Raw genomic sequence first — 15,301 nt, 5'->3', positions numbered from 1 at the left:
CCCCAGAGGTGGAAAACGGAGCTCCAAAATATCCACAGCTGAAGAGCTGAGCAGTCCTACCCGAGCCATATACCAGTGTGAGATGTCAATCACAGCCACGAGAGCAGTTCTCACTCCAGAAAGACTACCACAGCACTAGCACATACCCCCAGCCCCTCTCATGCGCTTTTGCCACTCACCTGGCCGTAGGACTCTGATTTCCAGCAGGTTGGAGGTTCTGTCCGCCAGCCGCGTCCAGCTGCTGTTGTAGTTCTTCCTCCAGAGCTCAGCCACACACTGGTACTTGCCGGCTTCTGTGTCGCTCGCCCTGCTGATGCTCAAGCGCACGTTGTTGCTGGACTCGGCCTTCTCAATGGCAGTGCGGGTCCGGAAACCAATGGACCCATCACCCCACTGGACCCCGCCGTCACGCGTGAAGGTGACCAGGTCATGAAACTCGGTGCTGCCTGCAGGCTGGAAACGCCACATCACCGACACTGGTACCCACGACGGGTAGTGGGGCTTGATGATGCACTGGAGGTCGAAAGACTCATTGTAGGTCACACCAGGGGTGCGGGAGATGGCTGTGACAGCAAAGCCAGCCTCTGCAGAAAGAGAGAAGGGCTTTGAGACACCTGCCTAGCTAGGCCCTGCTGTTAGCATGCAAAAGCTATAGTGTGGTCATCCAGTTGTGGGCCTGGAATAATCAGTCACTTGCGTTGTGCTGGCTTCTTATTTGCAATTGCAAAGTGAGCACAAAAAGCAGTGGCAAAACCACACTTAAATGCCTGCTGCATAGTGACAACTGCCTGCATGAGCACTGGCTACAGCGGCAGCAGTATCGTCCCTGATTTCCACCCAGGGGAGTAGATACCCTGAGACCCAGAGGTGAGCACCAGCCTCTGCAGGCTGCCAAGCCCCATACAGAAACACAGCAACGCAGTGGCACCAGGGAGCAGCACCAGGCAGAGCAGCTACCCAGCACCAGTCTGACAGCTGGCAGACCCCACGATTCACACCCACCTTTCAGGCAGGGGATCTCCACCTTGTCGTCCTGTCCCCACCCTGCCCAGGTCTATACTTGGCTGCTGCAGGTAACAGTGAGGAAAGCAAGGAGCAGCCTTCTTTCATGCTCTGGAGTGGTGTCAGTGGTTACAAAACCCAGAGACGAAGGCAACTAAAAGAGAAGCTGATTGCTCCTGTTCTTCACACAGCATAGCTTTTGTCTCTTCCAGATCACAGCTCCAGGACTGCTTTATGCAGTTATCCTCACGTCTACCACTCTGCAAGCTGATCAATACATTTTGACTTGTCTACCCTCAGCAGTTTGTTTGTTTAAGGGAGTTTAAAACTAGCAGTCTGTTAGTAACTTGAAGATAACATATTCCCAGTTGAGTGGCTTACATTTTGGGTCAGAGTGCTTCCATTGCTTATTTGTTCCTAGCTGCAGAGAGCAGTATTTTCTTCTCTTCCTATAACTTCAGTCTGGTCAGCAGATTTAGAAGGGACCTTGTTTTCTACCAGCAGTATCTCCAAGAAGTGCTCCCTTTCTGGAAGGCTCTGTGGGGCACACTGGCTGGCAGCTCTTCTTCCTTCCCCTGACCGTCCCAGCCACTGGTACTGGGGGAGACCCCAGTCAGTGTGCAGCAGAAACAGGAAGATGTGGATAAGCATGGAGCTTCAGCCTGCCACTGGCTTGACATTGCAGCTTGAGAGGTGAGCTAGGAACTCACTGCAACCCTCAGAATTGCAGCCATGGGCTGCACTGGCCACAGCATGAACACCACTGTATCTGCACGCTTCTTGCAAGTGCTTCTGCAGTCCTATGGCACCACCGTGACAGAGCTCCAGGATGTGCGACTACTGAGAAAACAGGTCAGTCTTTGGGATTAAAGCAACATGTTCAGTGATTACCCAGGGGAGGAAAGCAAGACCTCAGGCTGTGTCCTCTCAGGACTGCTGAATCTCATCCCCATGTAACCCTTACCTTCACACCCTGCAGCAGCCCTCCAGCCCTGGCAAGCATGTTACTGGGCCTACCTCAGAGTGCCAACACACTGGCGATGACCCTAGAAAGCCAACTTCATTTCACCAAGACCAGCTGATATTGTAATGTTTAATCTCCAGTTGGCCTGGGCAAGGAAGCTTGATGAAGGGAGTTGACTGCCGTGTGAAAGCCAGGTATATTTTCCAGGTCTTCAACTCAACCAACATGCTCATGGCACTTAGGGCTAACACAAAGGTCCTTCTTCCTTTGGACTTGGTAAAAAAGGAGAGAAGCCATGCACAGAAGCGGGCAGATTTTCTGCAAGACCTCACTGCAAAAACACAGCAGCTTGCCCCTGCTTCTCCCCACCTGCCTACACCTTCCCATGCCAGCCAGGGACTGAAGTCCCTACTGGGCACTCCAGATCCTTAGTTCAGGGACATCTGGTCTCTTCCAACACCACATCCCTTTTCTGGCTACCAAGACACCCTGTAGATAGATTTATGGGTCTTAACATTTATGGGGGGAACATCATCTGTGCTGGTTCAGCTAAAGAGTTTCTTATCCTTGCAGACTGGCAAACGATTAGACCTTAACTTGAAATGTGAGTGTCACTAAATTTACTACATTTTTTTTTACTAGCAATTTCTATAGCCATAAACCTTTCTTGCTACTTCTTAGCACCTTCCATTCGAGTTTTTCAGGATACTTCAAAAACATTACGATGAGCAAAAAATACCAGATTCAGCAGTAACAAAACAATATTCAGTATTTTCTCCACTAAATTTTCATGATCTACTTCAGCTTTGCTAGTTACAAGAAGAGGACCTAGGAATTTCTTAGGACTTGACTTTATGTGCCCAACAGCCAGCAATTTCTCTGTGAGAAGGAGCAAAGGAGGACAGGCAACTACCTTTCCAACACATGTTCTGGAACTGCAGGGCAATTCCGAGTATCTTATATTTTAACAAGAGTAAAAGTGACACATTTTAAAACCACAACACTTAATTTCATCACTTCTGCAAATGGCAGAATAAAGAAAAGGGCTGATATGTTGACTTACAGCAGGCCAAATGCTGCTGACCTCATGAGGAAGATGCCATTAAAACAAGATGGGAATCTGCCTTTAGTTCTATATGAACTAACATCCCTACCTGCTTTTGGGAATTATATAGCAAAGATTTCTAGCTGCAGACAGAACAGCCTCTGCAAGAAGGTCAAAAGTCAAGGGCAGGAAAGGAGGAAAAAGCAAGATTTTGATCAGAGTAAGATACAACTTTGAAGTCTGGTCTTTCACACATCTTGCCAAAGCTTAAGATTAATACTATAGAGAACAGCAAAAAAACCCAACAACCCAAAATTCCTATCTCGACCTTTCAATAGAGCTCCCTGATTGTTTATAGCCCTGCTATTCTGCAAATCCGCGGCCTCATACAAGTCATCCCTTCTTCAGCCTCCTGCAGAGCACTTTGGGGACCAGTCCTGAACTTAACATAGCAAGGCCTGAGCAGGACCAAAGTAATTCACAATCCATCCAAAATCCCTAATGCCCTATCTGCCCTCTCCTAAACCAATGTGGTCACACTGTGTTTGAAATGGAGGAGCCCTTTTGCAGAGCAGAGTACTAGCTGCAATGATTCCAGGTCCTAGTTCAGCTTGGTCATGGACAACGTTATGGTTCCAGGCCAGCAGCTCAGGGCCTCCTTACAGAGGAAGTGAGGACAATTCCTGGCCCATGCCTTCATCAGACTTCTGATGCTGTCAGAGATGTTCATCATTTCTGGTGTCTGGACAGTTGCTGCAGCTTTCTGCTCTCCTGGTCTGGTTAGTAGAGATAAGGTTTACCCAGGGCATGTAGGAGGCTTTGATGCCCACAGGCTGCCGACGTAGCACCACCACTGCACTGCCCACAGCTTGGCTTCAGTATTGTGGGGATAGCAGCCTCTCTCCTTGGAAGGACACTGGAAGCACTGCCCCTGTCCTTAGCCATCCCTGGCTTTGCTCCTGCCACAGCCACCCCTTAGACTTTGTCCCCAGATGCAACAGAGCATGCAGGCATTTTGCACCAACCTACTGGGAGCTGCTGGGTACCTCCATTGTGCTGGCAAGCAAAGGGCACAGTGCTGAGAGCAGCCCCAGTTGTTCACAGGTGACCTCCTGGGGGGTACTGGGCACACAGGGAGCAAGGCCCCATGGTCCCCCACGCCTCAAGTACTCACCCAGAGCAGTGATGGACACCGGGGTGCCTGTGTGCCGCTCCCCAACCATCTGCCACTCCCCATCCAGTGTCCGTGTCCACTCCGCCACCCGGCACTCATAGTGGCCCTCGTCTGCCTTGACGCTGTTGAAGATCTCCAGGGTGAAGGAGCCAGGCCGGACCTGCTCCACTTGGATGCCCCCATAGCTGCTGCGCTCGGTGTACAAGGGGCCTGGCTGCAGCGTGCCCTCCCGATCCAGACGCACAATTTCACTGCGCCGGTTCAGCTTGTCCACCAGGTGCCAGGCAACAGACAGGCGGCTTTGGGGCCCAAAGCCCGAGCGCACATTGCAGCCAAAGCGCAGGCTCTCCCCCTCCAAGACATTGCTGGCGTTGTTGATAATCTCCAAGGAGATGCTGGTCTCTAAGGGGAGAAATGCATATACACAGGGGAGATGATACACACTCGCCACTTCTTGGTCTGCAAGAAGGACGCTGCTAGCCAGAGAGGCTTTCTACCAGGTGCAGGAAACTGCCCATGGATTTGGGTCCAGGCATGCCTTAACCTCATGCGTGACCACATCCAAAACCAGCTTGTGGGCAGCGAGCTGCTCCTGGTGACTGGCATACTCAAAGCAGGTGTAGGTCAAAATCGGGAGAAATCTCTCTGCCTATGGTTCATGAGACATTGATGCGTCTTCTGGTCGCAGATTCAGGATGGAATCTCAGCAGAACTTGGAATGTGTGTTGCTACAACATGTAGCGCATGGAAATGGCTCTGCCAAAAAAAGCTTCCAGCTCCCTGGGCTTTTCAGTTCACATCACCATGATCACCATCTTGCCATGTCCATTCCTACAACCCTTTCTGGGAGAAGCTCTCCCTAACTCCCATCGCTAGTGACACTAGAGGTAGCTATCAATGTCTGGTAACATCAAAAAACCCTCATATCCTGAGCTTCCCAAAATGTAAGGCTTTATGTCTGTTTTTTCAGAGACACTGAGTGTTGGTTACTCCTGCTGTCTCCGGTCAGAGCTATGGACACGTAGCACCCATGAAAAATCATCACATTTGTTCCTAGAGCTGGTGATTAATCAAATGGCAAGAATGAAATCTGTCTGAAAAGTGGCTGTGCCTAGAACTATTAAATTTTAGACATCTGTCCAGTGTAAGATTTCCAGCTACAGTAATTTTCAAAGCCAAACAAATGAGACCAAATACTGGTAGGAGAGAAAAGAAATAGAATTTCTTTCAGAAAAATAAGGAGGGGAAAAAAAGCTAGAGGAAAGGTTTGCATTTCCCTTGAAACCTAAGAGATAGCAGATAAACACTGCACAAAATCCTCTTGCAGTTACCCTCTGCTTGGTCAAACCCCACTGCAAGGGCAGCCTCAGCAACATGTGCATGGTTCATTGTGCCACAGCTACCCGAGTTTCAGAGAGCAAAACAAGGAATCAATCAGTGGACCCTCTCCTCTTACCCTGTTATTTTTGTATTCATCCTGTTGGTCTGACAAATACAAAAGACATTCAGGCAAGCCTCTGGTAGGGCTGTTTTCACGAGGGTTGGCAGACACACAGTGACCTCAACAGAGCTCCATGCTGAAGAGCAGACCAGGGCTGAAGATCACATGAACCCTGGTTTCTCCCAGTACAGTTGCCTTGCAAGACAGTTGAAGAACAGCCACTGCACAGCCTGCAGGAACCTAGCAGCTCTTAGGATAAACCAAAGCCAAGCTGGTCTCCCCATAATGCCTGCAGAGTATTTCAGAGCACCCAGCTCTGCAGAGCAAGCAAAGGAGAGAGTGTGAGGAGCAAGTCAGAGGCTGTCGCACATTCTTTCAACTCAAGGAAGTCATTACCAAGGTGGGGGCATGCTTCACCACCTACAAACCCAACACATATCCCTCCTTCTCTATCATGCCCTTACCATCAAAAAATGAAGTATCTTGCCAGTTGGGATTCCAAGCCTCAATAGCATGCAAACTCTTATCCTCCCTCTTCCCCACCGCCGAAGTTTCGGCACATCACAACTTCACCACATAGCTGCTCAGTAGAGCAATGGCCCCAGGAGGGCATGGGAAAGTCTCTACTTACTGAGCGGCAGGACAGTGATGGGGATGTTCTTTGGCCGCTTGCTCTCCTTGTCAATGAAATCCCCCGTGACAGTCTTCTCCCGCTCGGTGACCCGGCAGTTGTACTTGCCACTGTCCTCAAGGCGGAGGCGGTAGATCTTCAGCACAAAAACACTGTCACTTTCTTTGGCTACCTTGAGCTGGCCCAGGGCCTCGCGCTGGGCAAACTCATTGTTGAGCACCGGCACAGCGTTGGGTCCCAGGCTGGCAATGAGGGAGCTGTTGAAAGCCCAGGAGATGGAGAAGTAGCGGTCAGGGACATTCTGAGCCTCCAGGATGCACCGAAACTCCACCGGCTCACCCACAATGTATGTCCGCTTCTCTGTTTCCAGCCGGACACTGAACTCCTTATCTGGGAGAGACAAACCAACATCGAAAGCATGGAAAAGACCATCAAGCCCAAAAGTCAGCATGGAAAGCCCATCAAGACAGCCAGCACACCTCTGCAAAGTATTTACAACTTGCTCCTCCCTGCTTGGTCAACATCCCTTCGACATGCACATCTGCACGTGAACGGGTTAGGGGCTTGCTTTCGTTGTGGGATCCCAGGCTGGCCATGCTGTAGGAAAGGCAGCTTGCTGCCATAAGCTGCAAGGCTTCCCTAATCATAACCCTTTCCTCCAGACTTTATTCCTGGGAGCAGCTCTGCTGCAACATCAGAATCCAGTGGTGCTGTAGGATGTGACCTGGAGCCTAGTCCTGTTCAGACCCTGCTTGGCCCAGGGTCAAGAGTCAAGGCCTTTGGGGATATCAGAGAGGAAGAAAGAGCTCAGCTGGGTCTTTAGATCCTTAGAAGGAACCTGTGCTGTGGCCTGGGAGAAGGATTTTGACTTGCAAAAAGACCTTGTGCAATACAGAAACACTTGCTCGAAGATTTAGTTTTATTTTCTGCTGCATCATTCTTTCCTCCCCACTTACCAAAACTCTCACTGCCTGTGCTAGAACCAAGTGCTTAAGATCTGTTTTAGCTCCTGTGTCAGCCCCAGCTCAGTGACCACATCAGGAGACAAAGCCTGCCACCCAATTCCCAGCCACCTAACAAGGCACAGCCCCATTTTCCAACTCCTCCCACCACCCAGTTGAGCGAGAACAGGCAGAGAAGACACTGACCGGTGGCTTGCACAGTGACGATGGCACCCTGGGAACGCTTGCGGGTCATGGCATACCAAGCCTTGTCAGGGTCCTGGATCCACTCTGCTGCCTCGCAGTAAAACTCGCCCTGATCCGAAGGATGGAGGTTGTAGATAGTGAGCTTTGAGGTGGTCTCCCCAACTTTGTCCAAGCGAATGTCCCCTGTAGCATGCCGCTGGGCATAGGCACTGCCAGCCCGCAGGACAAAGTCACGGCTGAGGGAGATGACCTCAACAGGCACCTCGCTGCCCCGCTGCCGGTACCAGGCAATGGAGACATGGCTGTGCTGGGCTGTGCTCTTAGACACCTCACACTTCAGCTCCAGGGAGTCGTGCTCCACTTTGTTCAGCGTCTGTGGGACCGCTGTGACTCGCAGTGAGTCGGGAATCACTGCAGCAAAGGGGGATAGGGAAACAGCACGGGAGTTAGTGATACTAAAATGCTGAGTCTAAAGCCCAGAGAGCTGGGAGAGAGGTTTCTTTTTACAGTTGTAATTAATTGTTAAGCATTGGCAAAGGCCTGTTAGCTCACATCTAGCCCTCCAAAAGAGGAGAATCATTCCCCAAACCTTTGGATGGGAAAGACCATGACCTGCAGCACATACTCCAGTGCTGTGCTTAAATTCCTCATCAGTGGCCCCAGTAACTGCACAGGGTTTTCCATCACGCTGCAGAGCAGCACAGCTTAATACTTTCCATCAAGGCATTTCATAATGGGCAACTTCCCCTTCATTGTGTGCCCCCAGCATACTTCATGACCCCTCTCCCGCCCACATCCTTCAGCCAGTCCTTAGCCCTGGCATGGTCTTCACACCTCAGTCACTAGTGGGTACAAGCTAAACATAGTTCCTTTAATCTTCCTTCATAAAAGAGTCAGGAGATTCAATTCCCCTCTCCTTTGTTTATATCATTTCATGTTTTAACGATCCCCTCAGGCCAAACAAAGGGGTTTGAACATTTGGAAGGAAGTGTCTCCTCTGAGGGCAGTAATGCACTAATTGCAGCCTGCCCAGTGCCTGCTCAGGACAGACATGTCAAGGCAATAAAACTGCTGGCTACTTTTCCAATTGATTAACCAGAGGGAAGGAAGTACAGCCGCTAAAATCAGGATAAAAAAGAACACTGCAGCCCCACAACCTTGCATGATTTTACCAAGCACCTTAATTTTAGCATGAGGTTCTACCAGCAGAAGATAGACTTTCTTAAAAAGAAGCCTTTCTGACTTTGTTGTCTCAAGAAACATCACATGGAAGGAAGAATGCAAACCTTCTCCCCAGTTCTGCAGACAAGGCAGTGTTAGAAAGCCTTTTAATGCCCACAGTTTCGCTGCATACCAGTGAAATATAATCAACCTATCTCAGTTCAGTTTCATTGACAGCACTGGAAGGTTTGATGAAATTAGGTAAGCTGCTGAAAGCTGCATCTATTTCATTCAAGCACAGCTACAGAAAGCAATGAGCTGCAGTGAAGACAACTGCTATGATTGTTTATGGCAGAAAAATCATAACCAGAAGAGAAGAAAGAAAAAAACCATGAGATGATATAAATGAGAGGGAAATCTTCCCAAGACCAGCCCGGATGGGAGCATTTTCTTTTACCACGTGTTCAGTACCCAGGGAATTTACTGCCCGTGACAGGGGAAGTACCTTGTAAGGTCACTGACATTGCAGGCCACTGCTTGTGCCCTGTAACTATTTCTCATCCTCTATCTTTTCCTCTCATCTTCCTTGCTGGAGCTCCTGTCCTCTGCTCACCAGCAATAACCTGTGGCAGACCATGAAAAGGATTCTGCCTCTCAATGCCCCTTCCCCTTCCCTCTGATTCCCAAACCAGTGGTGACAGCAGCATCTAACCTTGCTGGTTTATACCGCCTGCACGATAACATTTGAATTTCTCATTTCAGACCTTCCTGAATAATTTCCAGAGCCACGCAGATTTTTCTTTGCCCTCCAGCCACAGGCTCTTGTAACTTTTCTTACTTTATTTAAATAAATTAACCCTGATCATCACGTTGCTGGAGTTACTTTCCTGCTGAGCTGCTTCAAAGGCAGAGCTCCCTGCTACACCAGCCTCTGCACAACAGCTTATGAGGTGAAAGTGGGTATCAGTGAAGAAAGCATGCTTACTCTCCTTCCCCCAGTTTGAGAGCTCTGCACACTCCACTGGTTGGCTGTGTGCTCCCACAGCTCAGTAGCATGGCTGCTCTCTGTCTAAGCATAAGGCAGAGAGTGAATTGCTGCTTACCTCCAAGAGCCTGCCTGGCTCTGCGGGACAAACAAGGTCATGCTTGAGAAAGAGGCAGACACTTGGCTTGCCAGATGTGGAGCTGCCCTCTCCCTAGGAGGAACACCAGGAAGCTTGTCCAAAGGCTGGGCCTCAATCAAACACTTGCCTTGCCATTCCCCAAGGAGGTTGGAGGCTGGCACGGACACCATTTCAACAGCTAGAAGCATTACTTTGTGTTTCCAGGTCAGAATCTGGCTGGAGGGTTAGCGTCTTTTACACCACATGGGCAAGCTACTGCAAAATGCATTCCTGGAGGAAAATCAGTAGGTGGTGGTGTGCTGTTAAAGGCTCTAACTTAACTGTGGTAACACCTGACACGCTGTGCTACATTCCTCCTGCTCTGTTGGTTAAAAAAGCCAACCAGGATCCTCCCAGTTAGAAGAATCAGCAAGACCTTTTAGGTTGCATGCAGCCTTGAGGCTGTTGTCTTACATCAGCATTACACAGACATACACCTGGTTGTTCTCACCTTCTCAACCAGGAGGACTAGAGACCCACTCGCTAAATGAGGGCCCAGTTTCCAAAGGATTAGACATCAAGGACAGGCAAGAGCCCAGAGCTGGCCAGGCCAGTGGTAAGGCTCTGTACTTTGCACCACTGTTCTCATGCTTGGCCAACAATGCACAAACAACTGTTTCAGTTACACTGCAAGATGCACATTGGGTACCAGATTTGGGAGGGGGGAAGTGGGTAGGAGAAAGGGGAAAATACTGTTCTCAAGAGGCAGCCAAACATGGTAACAGGTCACAGCTCATTACAGAAACCCAATGAGCACATCCTTCTGAGTGCTGTGGAGTGCTGGGGACTGTTGCAGCAAGGCTGCAGGTCTGCTGGGGCTTACACACCGCCACAGGGCACAGACCAGGCTGGCCTGTGCCAACAGGAGGGCTACAGGCATGGCTTAGCCCATCAGGCTAGATCAGGACTGGAAGACACACAGAGAAATGCAAGCAGAAAATGCTGTGAAGGTGTTTGCCAATCCCCTTGTGCTCGACACCGCTCATGGGGAGGTGGATTATCAGAGGTGGATTATCCTCCCAAGCCAGTTGCCCTACTGGGGCTTCAAAGACATCAGTTTGTGTATCGGGACATGAGTAACTCTTTACATAGTGTCCACCCAGGAGCCTTGGCTCCGCTGTCAGACATCACACTGCCAAGCTGTCCCCAAGCATCCTGCAGCCGCCTGCAGCAGGATGCACCAGGATTTCTTGGGCACTCTGCAAGCAGAGCTCTACTTGAAAGCAAGGGTAAGCTTACATGACAGTCGTCACTGTAAGAAGGGTAGCAAGGCCATACCTGAATCAGAGCCAAGAGGGGTGCTGCAGGACATGTCCTCTTGTCTGCTCTTTCTTACCCAGCTGCTGGGTTTTTCCCCTCTTTTCAACATTTCCTACTAGGTCCCAAAGCCCCAGGTTCCTGCAGAAGGCACTGGGACAGGTCCTCACTGGTGAGTAGGCTGCTAAGCAGAGGGTGCTCCCAACCCCACCACGTTTTGAAATCTCCTGAAATATTGACTGTAAATATTGCCACTAGAGGGTGTCAGGGACCCAGCTAGGGAGAGTCCCGGGTACCTGCTGTTGGGAAAAGGACAAGGAAGGAGCCTGGAGATGCTCCCTCCCTTACCAGGGTGATGCCCACGGGCATTCCTTCTCAGGAAGCCTGCACAGCCAGCTCCGGTCAAACCCACCTCAGTAACATGCAATCAATGAGCACCTGGTGAATTAAGTAGGGCTAACTCTAGGACAAGGAACTGCCTTACAGTCTCCCAGAAAAAAAGCAGGGAGCAGACTGGAGTTCCCAGGTCTCGACTCGGTGCATGCCTCAACATTCTTCTGAGCCCCAGGATCACCTCTGTTTCCAGCAGCTCCCAGTGCCATGCTGAATTATGCCCATGTAGACAAAGAGGTCTCCCTTCTCTGCAGGCTGGTTCTAGTTAATCCTTGGGTATCCAAAACCCCCAATAACCTCCAAGAGGAAAGCTTTTATGTGCCGGATACAAACCAGAGAGCTATCAATACTTCATCTACTCCCAAGCAAGGCAGCATGAGGTGCCGTTTCCTTGTTAAGTGATGCAGAAGGAGCATCTGGCTGGCAGCCAGAGGCTCCCTAGCTTGAGCTGGTAAAACAACACTGTGAAAAATCACTTAACAACAGAGTACCCTTACACTTGGAGGCTCTTCAGGAGTAAAACAACGGACACAGGCTACCCAGCATCATTTCTGGGCTGCTGCCTCTTCTTCCCTTGGATTTTGTTATAGCTTTTACCCACTGATACACTTTAGAGGCACCCTATGGTGTTACCCTGTCTCCCCAACTGCCCACTTCATACTGCCTGCAGAGAGCTAAGCTTGCCAAGTGTCAAGTGTGAACTATTTAGGAAGAACAAATAAGTGTAGCATGCAAATCCTGGGGAGCTGCTTCTGGCTGAGAAATACCACTCTGGATTTTGCAGGGAATTAGTGCAAGAGTTATGTTTCCATCTGCCCTGTGACATCTTGCTGCCCCACAGGGATCCCAGTTCAGCACCATGAATCTCCTCCCCCAACCCCTCTGGTCGTGCATGCAAGACAGAAACAAGCTGCTCAAGAGTGTTTAACCGCAGTGTCAGTGCCACCAGTCCAGAGGTGAGCACTGGCAAACACTGAAAAACACCATGGGAGGCAAAGCAGGTTGGAGCACAAGGACGGAAGGGACCTGGACCCTCCCACCCACTGCAAGCTCTCAGGGAGCCATGCTCCTTATATCCCTCCCACACACCACTACTGACTTCTATTCCTTACAGGATCCAAATACGCGTGCATGCATGTGACAGGAGGAAGGTGGTGGCGATAAGTCAGGGAAGATACCTAGATTAGCAATGTAATCCTCCCAAACCCTCGTGCCTGGCAATTAGCTGTACATGATGATGCATACCTGCTGCAGCACATCAGACACTGTGACTTCTTGACAACCAAAAGTCTGCATAATGACTTTGGTGAGGAGGAAAACACATAATGTGCTATGCTGCAAAACTGATAAAGACCCTCAAATGTCACCTTTGCAGGGGGACAAAACTGAGCAGACCATGCCGCTGGTAGCATCCTTTGCTTGCCTTATTTTTAAGTCCCAGCTAGAGAATTGCAGGTGGTCTGCAGCAGGCAGATGAAAGCTTTGATCCTGTTGTTGCTGCTTGTGTTTCCGCCACTGCCTGAAGTCCCGCCTGAGACCAGAATATGAGGATGCAAATCTTTAGTGCGACTGGGGGTGTGGGGTCTCTGTGCAAAATTCCCTCTTCTCTTTCTTACCTGCCAACACATACCACAGGGAAAACACAAGGGAAGTGCTAATAATCTGGTTGGTTTGGGGGTTACTTTCCTTCGGTAAAGCCCACCTGCACTGAGAAATAAGGATGGTTAAAGTTAGATTTAAATGAAAGGCAGATAAAAGACTAGTAATTGTTGAACTAAATTTAGAAAGAATATGAATTTTGAATTATTTTATGAATTACTGAATTAACTTCAAGATTCTGAAGGGGTAAGCAGAACTGGGTCTGTGGTCTAAAGAAAAACAGAGGATACTTTTAATCCTCATGCAAACATTTAAGCCTTATTTTAAATGAGAAGTTGAACTATGAAGTCACTTTCAGTTGATGTACAATCAAGAATGCATGGTGAAGCACTGAAGTCCCTTGCAATTGTATCACAGCAGCATTCTGGGGTAAGAACAGGAAAACAAAATAAAAATTGAAAAATAACACAACTCCAGTCTGCAGCTTTTTAAAAGCACAGTTTGTTACTGATTCAGCTGCTGGCAGAAGGCAAGAAGGGAGCCAAAGACTTAAGCAAGGAGGCACGGCAGTTGTTTCACAGCAGCAGTAATAAATCCTCCAATTACAATAGTATCCTTGTTGGTACATTAACTACTGGCTGGAATGATTACGCCATTAGAAATGCATCTCCCAAAGCAACAGGGTGAGTTCAAGCAGCCAGTGAGAAAGGGCACAAGAAAAAACAAAACTAACTCATGTAGAAAAAAAAGGGAACAGATAAAGAGACAAAAGATGCAAAACTTGGAAATCAGGCCATCTTCCCAACTCAGGGCCTGAACTTCTGATTGCTTGCTGCAGGCTCCCTTGGTCATGCTCCCAGCCCGCCCGACATGCCCAGTCAATGCCGTTCCTATGCTCCTTCCCTTTCAGAGGATCCCACTGCACAGCCTGCTCCTGCTCCACAGTGCATCTTGGAAGGGGGGCTTCCTAGTCAAAGCTGCACACCTAAGCCACATGGGACCTGCTAGGCAAATGGTGCGATCACAAGCCAGAATGCCTGCCCCAGGCACATGGGGCAGCAATGCTCTCCAGCAGCCTACCAAGACTGATACAGACCCACAGGGGTTGGCAGCAGGCATCCCATGCCCCACCAGCAACCCTTTCCCTCTGTGTCCAGGCTGAAGGGGAACAGACATGCTCAGCCCCAGCTCTGGCTTGTCCTTGATGGAACCAGGGGAGCTACAACTTTCTCAACTGCTCACGAATGCTTCAGCTCCAGGAGAAAGGACATTCACGCTTCTTTTCCCCCTGGGCTTTATTCTGGACCTCCAGCCCTGCCAGCACAGTGCTGTTCAGAGATGCTTCTTCAAAAATTCTGGTCCCTGACTGCTTTGCGGGCAGTGTACTTGGTGCTGGGTGCACATTCATACCTGCTGCCCCTGTTTTGTTGTTCCCCATTGCCCCTCTGTCCTCAGCTAAAGCAGCTTCAGGGAGCAGGGGAAAGCAGGCATCTGCTAACAAGCTCCTTCTCCTCTCTCCACCTCTCCGCTCACCCTGTCCCAAAGAACTCCAAGGAACATCTGGTCATTAGGACAGCTAATTTAGATGGAGAAGTTCAAGTGACCTCATTAAAAGGAAAAAAGAAAAAAAAAAGAGGAGAAACCAGAGAGGGGTGGTGACAGGACAAGGCAGTGCCCAGCTGTAAGAGTCAGCGTCTGCTCATCAAGCAAAATTTAGCTGGAGCATTGGTAGAACGAACCCTGACAACAGGGGCAGAGATGCTGGGGATGCATTGGTGCCTGAAGAGCACAGTGACCGGGGTGCATGGTGGGGCAGGGAACAGGCTTCACATCTGCATCTATCTCCCAGCCACGGCAGGGAGGAAAAACTTTCCTCCTTTGCACATGCACACGTTTTCTGCTGTTCTGCTCTTCGAGGCAGATGCTCTCTGTAAGGAGAAGTCTGCAAACCAGCCTGCAAGTAAAAAAAGGCATGAGGTAGTGGCAGAGATGACGTCCAAAGAGACAGGCGTTTTCCCTTCCCTGTAGTGGAGAAACTCGTGCTTCATGACAGCCTGCTCTGCTATTCAAGCCCTGACAAAACATGGTTCCTGGTGGGTTGTGCGCCTGCAGCACACCCCATTCAGCAGGCTGGCAGTCCAGGGCAGACCCAGGTGAGATTCAGGCACACTGTGGCACTGCCCTGCTCCTGCAGCTTCGCTGAGGATGTCACTCATACCCTAGCCCACTCTGGCATGTCCCCAATAGAGGTGGAAACATCTGAAACAGAGCCCAGGGGAGACACCAGGGAGGGCAGCAGTGGGCTGCAGACCCCCATGCACCA

The 15,301-nt window shown here is 49.9% G+C and overlaps 1 protein-coding gene across 5 annotated transcripts in view; it reads right to left on the bottom strand.

The window, feature by feature from the left end:
* The window catches only part of IGSF3 (immunoglobulin superfamily member 3), a 154,746-nt gene that overhangs the window by 24,227 nt on the left and 115,218 nt on the right, over window positions 1–15,301 (bottom strand). For 4 of the 5 annotated variants that reach the window (XM_061454433.1, XM_061454434.1, XM_061454432.1 and 1 more), the window contains 4 exons: window positions 7,406–7,816; window positions 6,258–6,647; window positions 4,186–4,587; window positions 180–584 (listed from right to left, as the gene is read on the bottom strand). In XM_061454433.1, the coding sequence (XP_061310417.1) occupies window positions 180–584; window positions 4,186–4,587; window positions 6,258–6,647; window positions 7,406–7,816 (1,608 nt within the window). The remainder of the gene's footprint in view (window positions 1–179; window positions 585–4,185; window positions 4,588–6,257; window positions 6,648–7,405; window positions 7,817–15,301) is intronic. The other variant, XM_061454436.1, reaches the window with a different exon arrangement.

This window comes from Pezoporus flaviventris, unplaced genomic scaffold, assembly GCF_033815535.1.
Source record: "Pezoporus flaviventris isolate CSIRO_AGI_PZ_B2104156 unplaced genomic scaffold, CSIRO_AGI_Pfla_v1 ptg000015l, whole genome shotgun sequence".
In the NCBI taxonomy this organism is placed as follows: Eukaryota; Metazoa; Chordata; class Aves; order Psittaciformes; family Psittacidae; genus Pezoporus; species Pezoporus flaviventris.
Note: the sequence above shows the minus strand (reverse complement) of the source record. Positions and strands in the feature narration are given on the sequence as shown.